Here is a 15414-nt window from a genome sequence, read left to right on the forward strand (position 1 = left end):
GTTTTTTGTAATGGGGTATTTGTTGGGTGCCAGATTCAATAAGGTCACAATAAATGTTTCCTTTATTTCCTTTGTCTGATCCATCTCAGCCCCAATAAGTTGTAGTCATAAAACCAGATAGATGAAATATATTTCATATCAACCAAAAAGGTTTAAGTATGAAAAAAGTTGACAAAGATGAAAACTAAGGACATTTTCACTATAATTTTAGTTATTTTAATTACTTTAGTAACAACACAATACAGTTTCAGTTAGTTATTGGTTTTTTTTTAAAAACTCTCTCTTTTATTTCAGTTAACAAAAATGTTTTTTCAATTCTAGTTTTCGTTATTTCGTTAGTTTTTGTTAACCCTGTTCGCCCAAGACAATCCAGACTCTTTGCATTTCTTGTTCCCCGCTGGTGGAACACACTACCAGTTCCTACCAGAGCAGGGGCGTCCCTCTCTACCTTTAAAAACCTCCTGAAGACCCAGCTCTTCAGAGAGCATCTTCTCTCTTAGCACCACACGATAATTCTACTCCTTAAAGAATTGTCACTAGCACTAATTGCTGCTCTAACGGCTCTTATTACACTATACCTTGATTGTTCCCCTTTCTTCCTGTAAGTCGTTTTGGATAAAAGCGTCTGCTAAATGACTAAATGTAAATGTAAATGTAATAATCTTGCCGTAAATAGACATCTGTTACAACACTATTCCACTGGGAGCTGATGGATCTATATAATGCTTAGGATTCCACCATACTTGCTACAGCACATTTCAGAAACGTCCCAGAAACATTTCTCTGCTGTGCTTCACTAAAAATAGTCTATTTTTGACAGCCATGATGGGTTGAAAGAGCAGATTCTAGTTGTGTTCATGAAGGCGTGGACCCTCCAGACTCCTCTCCATCAGCCCTGCTACACTGATGCTAAATGTGTGCTTCTTTATAGTGTACTTTTGGTGACTGACATTGGAACATGGTGACTTGACTATGAGTCACTCATCGGGACCATGAGGTCATTCACCCTGTTTTAGTAACACTGTGTGACACTTAGCTGATTCTATGGTTGTCTAGCAATTTGATGATTAAATGTCTTTAGTTTGGATTAAAGACAAAACAGACAACAAAAATCATGCTCTGGAGACCATGAATACACACATTTAAGTTTAGAGCAATTGTATAGTATCTGTAGAGTTCTCTTGCTCTTGAACAAACTGTTGGACAGATGTAGTGGTCGACCGATACAGGATTTTTAAGGCCGATGCCGATACCAATATTTTGACATCAGTCTTTACCGATCCCCGATATGTGCTGCCAACTTTTTTTTGCCGATATTGCCTTTTCTCCCTCCATTTACATGATAAAGATGACACAATAACAAATGCAAAAACAAGTCTCAATTTAAACAAAACATTTAAAAAGTTTTGTTAACAAAACAAACATTCTTCTGCTCGATCTTCCTTTCCTTTTTGTATGTTGTTCTAGGCCTGGAGGTGGTGGCGCCTCAGATGATCTACATATTTGATGTGTTTTTCTTTTTTCTGGTATCAGCAGCAGCTCACCAGAGAATGGAAAATTTTGCACCAAGTCTTGCCTGGTGCACGTATTGGCCGATGTCAATACAAGTAAAAAACGCAAATATTGGCCCGATATACCGGTTGGCTGATATATCGGTCTACCTCTAGACAGATGACCATTACACCATAAAATATGTCCACAGCTGTACAGGTGGCGAGAATAAGATGTGGTCCACTCATTTTGGATCATTATTGATATGTTAAAAAAAGGTACTCCTATTGTTTCACAGTATTTACAGTCATGGAAAAAATTATTAGACCACCCTTGTTTTCTTCAATTTCTTGTTCATTTTAATGCCTGGTACAACTAAAGGTACATATCTAGCCTTTTTTTCGTGGCTTTCTTGATAATAACCAATATCATTATCAAGAAAACCATGGAAAATGGCTACAACGGTGGTCTAATAAACAGTTTCAATAAAACTACTTGTGACATGTCATATTTGGCTTTGACTTTGACTGAACATTTGCGCTCACTTTGCGATAAAAATATCGGGATATATTTCGTATATAGATAATCAGCCTAAATACAGTATATCGGGATATGACTAGGGTTGTCACGATACTAAAATTTTCAACTTGATACCGATACTCAGGAAAACATTTGATACTCGATACCATTTTCGATACCACAAGGATAAAAACAAAGACCCCAAAACTTAACAGAAATATTTTTATTAACAAGAAAAAATACATGTAAAAATTAACAGAACCACAGGTTAAATATTTATAATAAAAAACAGTTGTGCAAAAAGAAACTGCAACTATGATAACAAGCTTCAGATACTCCGTACTTTTGAAAATGAGTATCATATCCGGATACAACGTTTTAGTATCGATACTTTTTTGAGTATCGATACTTTTGACAACCCTAGATATGACTAAAGGTCCATATCGCCCAGCCCTATGTCCTATTTAGTTTTATAGTGCTCAATATCATGAAAATATTTCAGTTCAGGGACATCTTGGAGAAAGATGACCCACAGTGCTGTGTGTGTTTGTGGGGGCTGAGAGGTGCTGCAGTTCCTTCTGACCTGAGGCCATTTAGTCATAGTTCACACGCACAAACACATGCACATTCAAGCATATTTCTTTCATTCACACATCTTAACACACACTCACAAACACACTTCCCACACAGCAGCAGCTGAGCAGGAAGCTCTTGTGGAGGTCTGCAGGATAAAGTATTTACCAAAGCCTTTCCATAGGCTGCCTCTGACACCTGGATGCATCACATGAGGAATGCATCCATACTGTTCTCTTTGCTTTCTTCCTTTATCTGACATTTTTTCTCTTTGTTTCCCATTCCTCCCTTCCCAACTCCTTCATTTTAGCCCTTGTCTCTGTGCCTCTCTGATCATCTTTTCATTTACTTTTCTGATTCATAAGTTGTTTTGCTTTCTTTTTGCCTTCTGTCTTCTTTTCCTCCCATGTTCCTTATCTCACTGTATTTATTCACTACTTTCAGTTTACTTCCTTCCATCTGTTCTTCCCTCTCTTCCTCATTTTGTTCATCTTTGTGTTCTAGTTTCTGCCGTTGCTTTGTCCTCCCTTGCTCTCCCTCTTTTTTATATTTTCCTTATTATAGCTGCTATGTCACTATCTCTTTCTTTGTTTTTATGTTTTCCTTCCTTCTGTCTTCCCTTCCTTCTTCCTATTTAATTCCCTTACCAATGGCCTTTTTGCCTTTGTTTTCCTTTTTTTTCTCTTTTCCTTATTTCTCTTTTGTTATTAAAAAAGAGAAAGGTGTGAGAGATAATGTTGACATATGTTACCCTTTCTCCCGTTCATCCATCCTCCTCCCTCTGACTACCTGAATGAATGGACAAAGGAAGGACAATAAAGGAGCGAGGCTGCACACACACACACACACACACACACACACACACACACACACCCTTCTCATAGCCCCACCTCTGTTGCTAGGTTACTGCTGCCTCTTATTATTCATCCATTTCAGCGAATTGCATCACTTAGCGTCACTCCTGGAGGCGGAGCCTGAGTGCTCCACCGTGGAAGGAAGTGACTCCTCTTTATTTGTGACATCATTTCCTCTTGATGTCTTAGGCCAGTGCTGCCCCTCCTCCTACACACACACGCAGTTGTCTTTGGTCACTATTGCTGCACACAGCAGCCAAGGACGACCTTAACGTCACACCAATCACTGACAGCATCCTTCACTCTACCAAGGACACACGCACACACACACACACACACACACACACACACACACACACGCATCATGATCTTGTTTTGACATAAATTGCAGATCATGGTTGAAAATCTGATTAAAATGACATATCTACTCATCTTTTATACCGATTTGCACACACTGTCTTATTGAATTTATTGTTGGAGATGAATGGTAAAATCATGAGTAGGACTGGGTTCAGGCTACAGCCATTCACTTGAAATGAGATTAGTTCAAACTGAGTTAGACCTCATTAGCAGAAAGTATGTGTGTTGACCAACATGAATGTTTACTCTGCTAAGGGTCCGCTTGGCAATTTTGCAATGGAAGAACTGCGTTGTGCTAGAAAACAAGTTGCAAAGTAGCACTGACCACACAAACAATTATTGATGAAATGTTTTAAGCCTTGTGTGATACACAGACATAATTTTCTGGACATCATCTGAACGAAAGGTAATAGAACCTTTATGATGAATCCATACTAATCATATACTATAGTATATATAGCATAATCATATATTCACTCTGCAGATGAAATAACAGTGACCCACATGTTGTAATCAGCTTGTTAAGACGCTTATATACACAGAAACATAGTAAATAAGACTTGATTTTTAGGATTTTGGCCTGGCTGTGTACTATATATGACTCGTTTGAGTGGTCATGATTGATGCCATTCTCCAGGTGCTATTCGTAGTAAAATTAGTCATTTTATGCACGCAGATATTCTTTTTTTCCCTTAACAACATTTATGGTGTACAGACTGTAATGCTCTTCGAGGCAAATCTGTGATTTGTGATTCTGGGTTATCTAGATAAAATTTAATTGAATTATTTGATGATGGGAATTTTTCAGGAAATATGTTCCATCATGTCGTGATCTGAAGTGAAGTAGAACACATTATACTATTAAACTTTTAATCTAATGACATTTTAATCTCAGGTCTTTTGTAGAGGCTTTTCATCAATTCTGGGTTGGTGAATGAGCCTGAGAAAAAGCAGCAGCTTATGCTTACTAAACCTCAGTGAATGACCTTTGTCAGACTTCTTCTCTTGTACTGCCCTCTTGTGGTACATTTCTGAAATTGTTCTCACTGACATGTTACATAATTCTGTGGCGTCAACTGCATCTTTTCTTGTAAATTACCATTATTATCAGTATGTTTCATTTCATTCATCTTATTTTCCACCTATAAGGAATGAGTTTATGGGGTCACATTAGCATTGTCCTAAACATTACTGTCTGCTCATAGAAATAAGTATCATTATGGGGACATGTTTGCATTTTTTTTGTTCACATGCAGGAGACTTAGACTGACTTGTATTTAACCCTTTGGAGTTCACAAAAGCACTGACACATTACTTCTTCATTATGTCATGGCATAATAGCGAAGAAACTTCAAGCCCAGACATTGAGTTTCCTCTAAATTTCTGGCTTCAAACTCCACCGTTTTTGTTTGATGATGATTGGCCAAGTAAAGCAGATGATAAGGTCAAATATATGTATGAAATATAGAACTAGATCCTCATTTTATATATATATTTACATCTGCAACATTTAAAATTCTTACTGAGCATGATTATGTTTTATAAGTAAAAAAAAATATTTTTTGAAACTCCAGTTTTATGTTGTTGGGTTTTTTTTTCTGTATCCTGGGTTCAAAGTCCAGTAAGTCAAAGTAAAAAAATATTCATCAGATCAAATAGGTGAGGTGCTGAAAATAGTGATACAAACATGTACTAGCACAGTAAACACTTTTTAAGTGGCAGTGATGTATTCAGTCAATGAAAAGTATTCAAAAACTTTTTTTATTTTTTATTGTGCAATAATACAATACAGTGACATAGACGGACAGAGAGTGAATATTAAACGACAATAATGGTACTCCTGTGTGTGTGTGTGTGTGTGTGTGTGTGTGTGTGTGTGTGTGTGTGTGTGTGTGTGTGTGTGTGTGTGTGTGTGTGTGTGTGTGTGTGTGTGTGTGTGTGTGTGTGTGTTTGTGTGTGTGTGTGTGTGTGTGTGTTTGTGTGTGTGTGTGTGTGTGTGTGTGTGTGTGTGTGCGCGTGTGCGCGTGCGTGTGCACTTTCAGTTATAGATCTAGCAGTTAAGTATTAATATATGATAATAAATATTATGTATCATTATTAGGCAGAGAAAGCGGCACTACTAAAATGTGAATAGAATAGAAGTATTCAAAAACTGACAAAATAGCCCAAGACTCCAAGGGGTTAAAATCAGTATCCATTCACATTGAATATGGCATTGAAAACATACATGCTTTAAAAAATACACATTACATTAACAGCTTTAGACTTTTCCTACAGTCTGTAAGCATCTGTTTCGTAATGAAAGACTTTTAGAGGCTCCAGATGTTCTCAACCATCTGTCAGAGAGAGACAGCCACTGCTTTACAGAAGACAAAGGCCCTAACATCAATGACCTGTGACCTTATACAACAAAAACCCTTAACATCTCCACTCATTGTCTCCTCTCCCTCCCACCTGTGTCCACCCCTGTGAGGTCTGCTGGCCATCGCTGTCTCCTGTTGTGATAGAAAGTACACTTGGTACGGTGTTGATATTTTACCTCCTTTCTTTGTATTGCCTGTTGTGTCTGTAAATGCATGGTGTATTGTACTGCATGTCTACATAACTGGTGCATACCTAAGGATTCATGCATCACAGTCTTGTCTTGTTCAGTTTGGTGTGTGTTTTTATTGACTGTATGTAAAATCTGCTGTTCTGAGGTACACCCTGATGTTGTTATTTGAACCAATACCACCCTACTAATCCTAGTTTTAAAACTCAACTGTGTACCAAGGTTATTATAGTTAACGAAAACTAGAATGGAAAAAACATTTTCGTTAACTGAAATAAAAATAAAAACGAGAGTTTAAAAAAAAAGATAACTAACTGAAACTGTATTTTGTGGTAACAAAACTAACTAAGATTATAGTGAAAATGTCCGTCGTTTTCGTCTTTGTCAACTTTTTTCATACTTTTGCTTGATATGAATCCTATTTCATTTATCTGATTTTATGACTTAATAAACGTATTGGGGCTGAGATGGATCAGACAAAGGAAATAAAGGAAACATTTATTGTGACCTTATTGAATCACGCACCCAACAAATACCCTATTACAAAAAAACTAAAACTAACACTAAAACTAATAAAAACTAAACTAAAACTAAGCATTTTTCCAAAATAAAAACGAATTAAAATGAGCAAACTCACTCTAAAAAAGAAACTAAAACTAACTGAATTTGGAAACAACGAAAATTAAAACGAAAAACGAAATTAAAACTAAAACTAATGAAAAAACTTTTATAACATTGCTGTGTACTGGTTTGAGTCTCAAACCATATTAGAGGATATTTAAGCTTTAGGCTGCTAGTGTAACAGTGTGTAACAAAATCAGGGATCATAATAATTCTGGTTTATTACAACTTTTTTTTTATATTAATGTCATTAATAAGATCAGTATTATTAATAAGAGCTGTGAATTTATTACCCAAACCAGTGTTGGAAAAAGTATTTAGATCCCATATTAAAGTAAAAGTATTAATGCCACACTGTAAAATTACTCCTGCAAGTAAAGTATCAGCATCAAAAGTACTGTATCAGAAGTCAAAACACTCATTATGCAGAATGGACCCACTCAGATTGTTAAATATATTATTGGATTATTATTATTGATGCATTTATATAAGCAGCATTTTTTAGTTTAGTAAAGATAGGGCTAATTTAACTAAAACAAAAAACCCTGAAATACCTGAAAAAGTAACTAAAGCTGTCAGTTAAATGTAGTGGAGTAGATGTATAACGTTACATAAAAGGGAAATTCTCAAGTACAAGTAACTCAAAATTGTACTTGAGTTCAGTACATTAGTAAATGTACTTAGTTACATTCCACCACTGACCCAAACTCAAGTCCAGTCAAGTCATTTGTATTAACACAGCCCAATATAATGAATCACAAATGTGCCTCAAGGGACTCCTCAATCAGTACACTCTGTCCTGAGACCCTCAACCTGTCAGCTGCAAACATCCATCACACTTTAGAGACACACTTCCTGTTCGATCTGCTATACTTACTGTACAATATGAGTGCTCTCACAGTGTTCATATGCAGTGAAGGGTTAATAGCAACACGTCAGGTGTACTCTGTCCTACAAAGTCTAACTGCAGTAACTACATTTTTGGTCAAAACTGAGTCATAACTAAAAATGAACTCCTTGATGTCTGTTTTATCTTGTGACTAAGTTTTAGATTTCAATTTTGCTTTATTTCAGAGAAATAATTATATAAAAACCACTAAATCCAACTCAAAACCAAGCAGTAATTGCACTCACCACCGTCTACTTTGCATATATGTACTCATTTATTATTATTATAATAATAATTAAGACTAAAATATAACATTACTTTATGTCATTAAGTGTAAAATACAAAACTCTCTGAATAGAGTTGTTAAATACTTTTAAATACACTTATAACAAAATCAATTTAAAAATGTTTATTGACTGGAAATAAAATATTAAAGCTGAAAGAAGACAACAAAATTGCAGTTACTGCACTGATTACTATTAGAACATTTTACAGCAAAACCAGAGTGCAGTACCTACATTTTTGGGGTCAAAGGTCAAATATTTGTCATGATTTCTTTAACATAAATATTACATCATCAATACATGTAGAAATAAGTGTCATATCACTTATCTACATGTAACCAATTAGGCTGGCCAGTTAAAAAACGTTAAAACACTTTAAAGCAGTTTTTCTCAGTTTTACCCTTTGTGTAGTTACTGCAGTTAGACTTGTAGGGCAGAATACTTACTGTACAGTATGAGTGAGTGCTCTCACAGTGTTCATATGCAGTGAATGATTAATAGCAACATGTCAGGTGTACTCACTTTCAGTTCAACCTGTAAATAAAGTGGTTTGCCAAAAATAAACCCGACTAACCTTTTCCCTGTAAATCTCTAATATGCTTCTCCGCTGCATGAGGAGAGATGTTTCTGCTAATAAACATCATGGGGATGTTGAGTGTGATCACTGCAGGGATGGACTGTTACTAACATACTGTATGTGCTGTGCTTTGTCTCCCTCTTCAGGTGTGGTCAGAGAAGGAGGAGGGTGAGGACGGTGACTTGAAGGAACCTTTTGTGTTTTGCATGCAGGCAGAGCATGCTGGAACCAGGACGTACTACTTCAGCTCAGACGGCCATGAGGAACAGGAAGAGTGGATTAGAGCTATGAGTGATGCTGCAGAGGTCAACATTCAGTCAACACAGAGGTACTGTTTGCATACATGCACAAAACCATATTGGACATACAAAAATATATCAAATATGCCCTGTCATGACATGTACACTGCCCTACAGGTCTAACAGCAGTAACTATTCAAGGAGTAAAACTGAGAAAAACTGCTTTAAAGTTTTTAACGTGTTTTAACCAGCCAGTCAAATTGGTTATATGTAGATAAGTGTTACGACACTTATTTCTACATGTATTGATGATGGAATTTTTATGCTAAAAATTATGTTGATTTATTTGACCTTTGACCCCCAAAATGTAGGTACTGCACTCTGCTTTTGCATTGCTGTAAAAGGTTCTAATAGTATTGCAGTAACTACAATGTTGCCGTCTTCTTTCTGCTTTTTTATTTTGTTTTCAGTGAATAAACATTTTCAAATTTATTTTGTTGTTAGTGTATTTAAAAGTGTTTAACAACTCTATTCAAAGATTTGTGTATTTTAGACCTAATATTATAAAGTAATGTTATATTTTAGCCTTAAAATAATTTTATCTCATGTTTTAACTTGATATGTATATATACACTTATACTTATCTAGATAATAATTTCCCTATCAAATAAACTTATGATTTCTATTATTCTTGTCTTCACTATTCGACACAATGAAGAAATACAAGGCTGCACTGGGTCACAGTCTGCTTTGGTTTTTAGTTGGATTTTATAGTTATTGCAATTTTTACCTCGTTATTTCTCTGAAATAACCATAAAAATTAAAATCTAAAACTTTGTCACAAGATAAACAAACATCAAGGAGTTCATTTTTAGTTATAACTCATTTTTGACCAAAAATGTAGTTACTGCAGTTAGGCAGTACTGTATGGGCTAGTATGTGCTGTTCATGTCTTAGAGGTAATATGTATCTGGTGGTGCTATCAAGAACAGTGTAAATGGCAGGAAACCACATCATGATGTTTTTTGGTATTTTCATTTGCACAGTATTCCATTAATCACACATCTAAAAATATCTTCAACAAGCAACTGATTTCTTTACAGTTACAAAGCTGAACACCTCCGGAGGATTATTGAATAACAAACAAATGTTGTACTTTGTAAACATGTATTAGTAATTCATGCTCAGATAGTGAAATGAAACTGTTACTGGGGAATAGCATGGCACAAACCTCAGAATGATGTAGCTCTGTAGTATGCACACATGCTGCCAAAGGTAGCCCATGGCACAGCGGCAGAGCTGATGGAGAAGAAATGCACACTAAAAAAATCAAAACAACACTGCAAAAAAAGTCTAAATGTCTAAAAACTAGATAAAAACATTAAATCTGAAGGAAACGATCTTGCCGCATGGACATATAATTTCACTTAAGAAGATTTCTTGAATTAAGATTGTTAGATCTAGAAATAAGCATGTTGTACGCTTAAAATAAGAAATTAACTCTGAAAACAAGATAAATGATATAACACTTCTAAATCTAAAGTTGTTTTTTATCTTGGTAAGGAACAAATAATTTGCAGTGCACTCTGCTCGTGCCAGTTCATGCTGCTTGCAGCTTTAATTTATCTTGTTTTAAGAGTTAATGGTAACACTGTACAATAACCATCATTTATAAATGGTAAACAATTAATATTATAATTAATGTTTAATCATCATTTATAAACCGTATATAGACCATTTAGAATGGTAAATACATAATTTATTAATGTTTAACAAACTAAATAATTTATAAATGGCAAATAGCTGGTATATTGATGTAAGTTTATAGTTAATGTACCATTAACAAACAATTAAATTATAATTAATAGTTTATTAATAGTTTAATGTGCACTCATAACATTTTAACACCATATTAAGTATGTTAATGATTTTGAAATGATTCATATACCTTTAAGAAATTGGTTTAAAACATTTAAAGATTAAATATGTATAGCACTTTGTAAATGGTTAATAATTGGTCTATAAACCATCTATAAACATCACTGAGTTAGTTATTGTAAAGTGTTAATTTCTTATTTTAAGTGTTCAACATGCTTATTTCTAGATTTAATAATCTTAATTTAAGAAATCTTGTCAAGTGAAATTATCTGTCCATGCAGCAAGATCATTTCCCTCAGATTTAGTGTTTTTATCTGGTTTTTAGACACAACTTTTTTTTTTGCAGTGTACCAATGAGGAATGTGATGGTATAATCATGATAATTTTCCTTCAAATTCCACAGAGTAAACCCTGAAACCACAGTGGATCTCAACCACACCATGGTGACCAAAGCACCAAAACCACAAATGCAACAGCGACCGCCAACACAAACAGACAATAAAACTGACGGTGATCTCCCCCCGCACCGTAAGAACGATGGTGTCAACAGCCTCGAGACACCGCCACCCTCCACCCCCTGCTCCGATCAGGAGGGGAAAAAGAGTGATGGAAAACGAGGAGAAGGAGGAGGAGAAGGTCGGGATGAAGGGGGAGGACCTGCTCGTGACCACGCCTTCCACCCAAACCACCATCCCAACGGTTGGGGCAACTACGGCCCTCGTAACGCCATGCCTGACAACAGCAATGGGAAACCCACTCCTCCCAGGAGTCATAGTGGACATAGTGGCCCTCAGGGACACCCAGAAGGGGGTGTTGGCCCATCCCACGACCCTAGGGAGCAGCAGGACAACGTGGTGCTGAGGAGGGGCTTCGTCCCCAGGACGGTCCCAGAGAGGGTGGCTCAGAGGAAGAGCTCCATGGCCCAGCTGCAGCAGTGGGTCAACCAGCGGCGGGGCATGGCGTCCCAGGAGGACCTCAACAGGTACAACATGTCTTCTTCTGTTCTTAGCTCTTACCTTCAGTTGATGCTTCAGAGGTCATGGCAATACTATAATGAAACTGATGCTGCTTGCTGTACTGTAAGGCATTTACAATGATAATATTTTTTCCAGCTGCATGTGGGCGAACACCTGCATGCATTCTTTAGTGTTATTTCCATGTGCACATTTCATCAAATTTAACCCTTAATAAGGCATTGAAATACTTGCGAATTCCAAATTTCAACCCTAGAGAATATTTGAGGATATTGCATACTGCTGTGAAAACTGCCTGGTCATGTTTTGTTTGGTTTTCTATTTTCACTGGCAATATTAAACATGCAATATTATCTACTCATAGGACCTCTTAATTCAAGTGGCTAATGCTTACAGAACTTCATATGACTGCTTGGAAGCCTGATATGCTATTGATCATGAGTGAAATTGATCTAGCTAATGGAGGTTAGTTCCCTCTGTGATTAAATGTGTTGGAGATTACAATAATAACCAAGATAGCATAAGATGTTTGTTCTAATCAAGGTTATTATAGTTAACGAAAAATTAAAGAAATAACGTAAACTAGAATTGAAAAAACATTTTTGTTAACTGAAAGAAAAAAAGAGTTTTTAAAAAAACGAGAACTAACTGAAACTGTATTTTGTGGTCACAAAACTAACTAAAACTAACTAAAATTATAGTGAAAATGTCCTTAGTTTTCGTCTTTGTCAACTTTTTTCATACGTAAACCTTTTTGGTTGATATGAAATCTATTTCATCTTCAACTAAAACTATGAATAAACTATTATTACAATCAAATTGTTTGTTAATGATAAAGTAAAACTATAAACTTACATTAATGTACCATCTAGTTGTCATTTATAAATGATGTAGTTAGTTAAACATTAATACATTGTGAATTTACCATTCTAAATGGCCTATATACCGTTTTTAAAAGATGATTTAACATTAATAAACTGTTTACCATTTATAAATGATGGTTATTGTAAAGTGTTACCAAAAAGGCTTCCTAACTGCATGTAACAAACCTAAAATGCAGTTTTCACACAATTATGACATAATGTTTTGATCAGGCTTTTTTCTACATGTTTTGTCCTTCCAGCCCATCTCGTTACTATCCAGTGAACCGTGGGGGTGAATACTACGGCTACCCTGGTGGTCCCCAGTATGTGGAGGAGTACCCTATGTATCCACCAGGCATCCGACCTGACAGCATCTGTTCTGTGTCTGCTGTGGGAGGGTACGACCGGCGCTGGACCGCTGAGGAGAAGCGCCACTCTCTGAGGGACGGCCCTCATCAGCTGTATGGAGCCCCGATGCCCAGGGACCAATGGGGGCCAGCGTACTATGGTGGGATGGAAACAACAATGAGACGTCTGTCCATACAGCCCCGCTCCAGGTCTGTGCCCAGGTCACCGTCCTCGTCGTCGGGGGGGCCCTACTCACCGGTGCCACGCAACTTTGCCTCGCCGGCTCGATCACCGTCTGGCCGCTTCGACCAGTTTCAAGGGAGGATGAGGGACGATGTGATCTATGCTGATCCATCCGTCTACAGCCTGAGGAGATCCCTCAGCTCACCAAAGGTAAAATCATTACTGCCTGTCTGGAGGATTACATAGTTGATATAAAAGGTTATTGCCTTTTATAAATCCGTTAGGGCCGGGACTCGATTAAAAAAATTAATCTAATTAATTAGAGGCTTTGTAATTAATTACCGGTAATCGAAATTAATCGCATTTTAATCACATATAAATAAAAATAAAATTGAAATATGAAAAAACAAGCATTTTGTTCGTTTTTTGTGTTATAATAAAGAAAACAAATAACAAAATAACCAGTCAATTTTTCATTATTTGATTTTGATTACCAGTAGAAAATGAAAAGAACGAATGATACTCAGATTTTTATAAATGAAATGAGTGATATATTCATATGAGAACAAATCAGTAGTTTGTATTCTAAATTCTATAAAACTGTATTTTCCCTGATAATAAGATTGATGTAAGCTTTGATTTTTGTAAAGTAAATAAAATAAAAAAATGGCTCAACTATTAAGCCTTAAAATGAAAACAAAGCTGCAAATGAACTTCAGCAGTCCAAAAAGATTCTAAAAAAGGCAATGCGGAAGAAAGAAAAAATGACAAATCAATGTCTTGTTTTTGTATGCTGTTACTATATTCATCTTACTCCACTCTAACAACTTTCATTCATTCTTGCCTCCATTCTTCCCTTCCTTCTTTCCTTATTACCTTTCCTCCCTCCTTCAGTATGACTACCCTGGTGATAGGAGGTCTTTAAGCCAAGGATTATACCACTACAACTACCCTGTATCCCCTTCCATCCACAATAAAATGGTATGTGTCTGTAATGTGCTGTATTACATATTCAGATATGTAACATACTTAGTCATACAGACAGTTCTGTAGTGGAGGCTCAGTCTCAAACCACAGCACTAAATGCACTGGTTCTGTATGTGTAGCTTTGCTTTGGGGGTTCTTGTGCACATCTGTCCTCTGTGTATCTGCACTAACCTTGTACACATCACTCCCTGACTGGACCTTTTTTCCAAACTTTTCTCTCTTCCACTCCTCTCTGCTTGCCTGTTCCTAACACTGTACTGGGACCGCTCTTGTGCGCATATGTGTATGAATGTGTGTGGTATGTGTGTGAGTGTACACTTGAAAATGAGAAATAATAGTATGCCTATGACGGCATATTAAGGCCAAGTATGAATAAATAGCAAATCTGCACGAAAAAAGTCGCAGACTTACGAGACAAAACTGGGGCAGTGAAAATAGAAAACCAAACAAAACATGGCCAGGCAGTTTTCACAGCTGATGAGAGTAATGTGCCAGGAAACAGTGCAATGTTTCAGTAAAAGCAGAGGAGAAGAAAGCTGCTGGACTAATAAACAAAACATTGGCTTTGCCAGAAAGGAAAAGATTTTGGTACATTTATTAAGTGCCATTTAACCAGGAAATATCCCATTGAGATTAAGAACCTCTTTTTCAAGGGAGCCCTGGCCAAGAGTCAGCAAACACAAAATACAGTTACATATTTACATAAGACACAGACCTTAAACACCTTATGAGAAACAAGTGCATTTTGTGGAATTGGCCTCAATAACTCTCAGTTTGGATTTAAAAGTGCTCAAATAAATAAATAATGCCCTTTAACCCAACTCCGTACGAGCAGAAGGGACAGAAAGCAACAATTGACCTTGTGATCCAGCATTTCTCACAGTAATTAAGGGGCAAATGTATGAAGGCAGCAGTCCCAATATTGCCTTATAAAATAAAGTCTACCAATGACTAGCCCTTGGAGTGGCCAGAGCAGGTCATCCTACCCATAGACGGATTATCATGACCACGGAGCCTGGACACAAACTCGCCACGGGCCCCTGCCTACACACGCAAACTGTGCGCGCAAAGGCGCTCTTCCCATTACGCACATAACACCAGGCAACACACAACCACACAAAATAACTGTCATTTTAGGTCTGTTTTGTTTGGCACCTGCCATGTACAGGACGATACATATATTATGGGAGAGACAGAAAGCTCAAATAGCCAGCCCTTGCAGT

The 15414-nt window shown here is 36.7% G+C and overlaps 1 protein-coding gene across 2 annotated transcripts in view; it reads left to right on the forward strand.

The window, feature by feature from the left end:
- plekha6 (pleckstrin homology domain containing, family A member 6) overlaps positions 1 to 15414 on the forward strand; it is a 91105-nt gene that overhangs the window by 39255 nt on the left and 36436 nt on the right. For both annotated transcript variants that reach the window (XM_059329833.1, XM_059329835.1), the window contains 4 exons: positions 8866 to 9047; positions 11240 to 11818; positions 12934 to 13414; positions 14099 to 14185. In XM_059329833.1, the coding sequence (XP_059185816.1) occupies positions 8866 to 9047; positions 11240 to 11818; positions 12934 to 13414; positions 14099 to 14185 (1329 nt within the window). The remainder of the gene's footprint in view (positions 1 to 8865; positions 9048 to 11239; positions 11819 to 12933; positions 13415 to 14098; positions 14186 to 15414) is intronic.

The sequence above is a fragment of the Centropristis striata genome, chromosome 3, assembly GCF_030273125.1.
Source record: "Centropristis striata isolate RG_2023a ecotype Rhode Island chromosome 3, C.striata_1.0, whole genome shotgun sequence".
Classification (NCBI taxonomy): Eukaryota; Metazoa; Chordata; class Actinopteri; order Perciformes; family Serranidae; genus Centropristis; species Centropristis striata.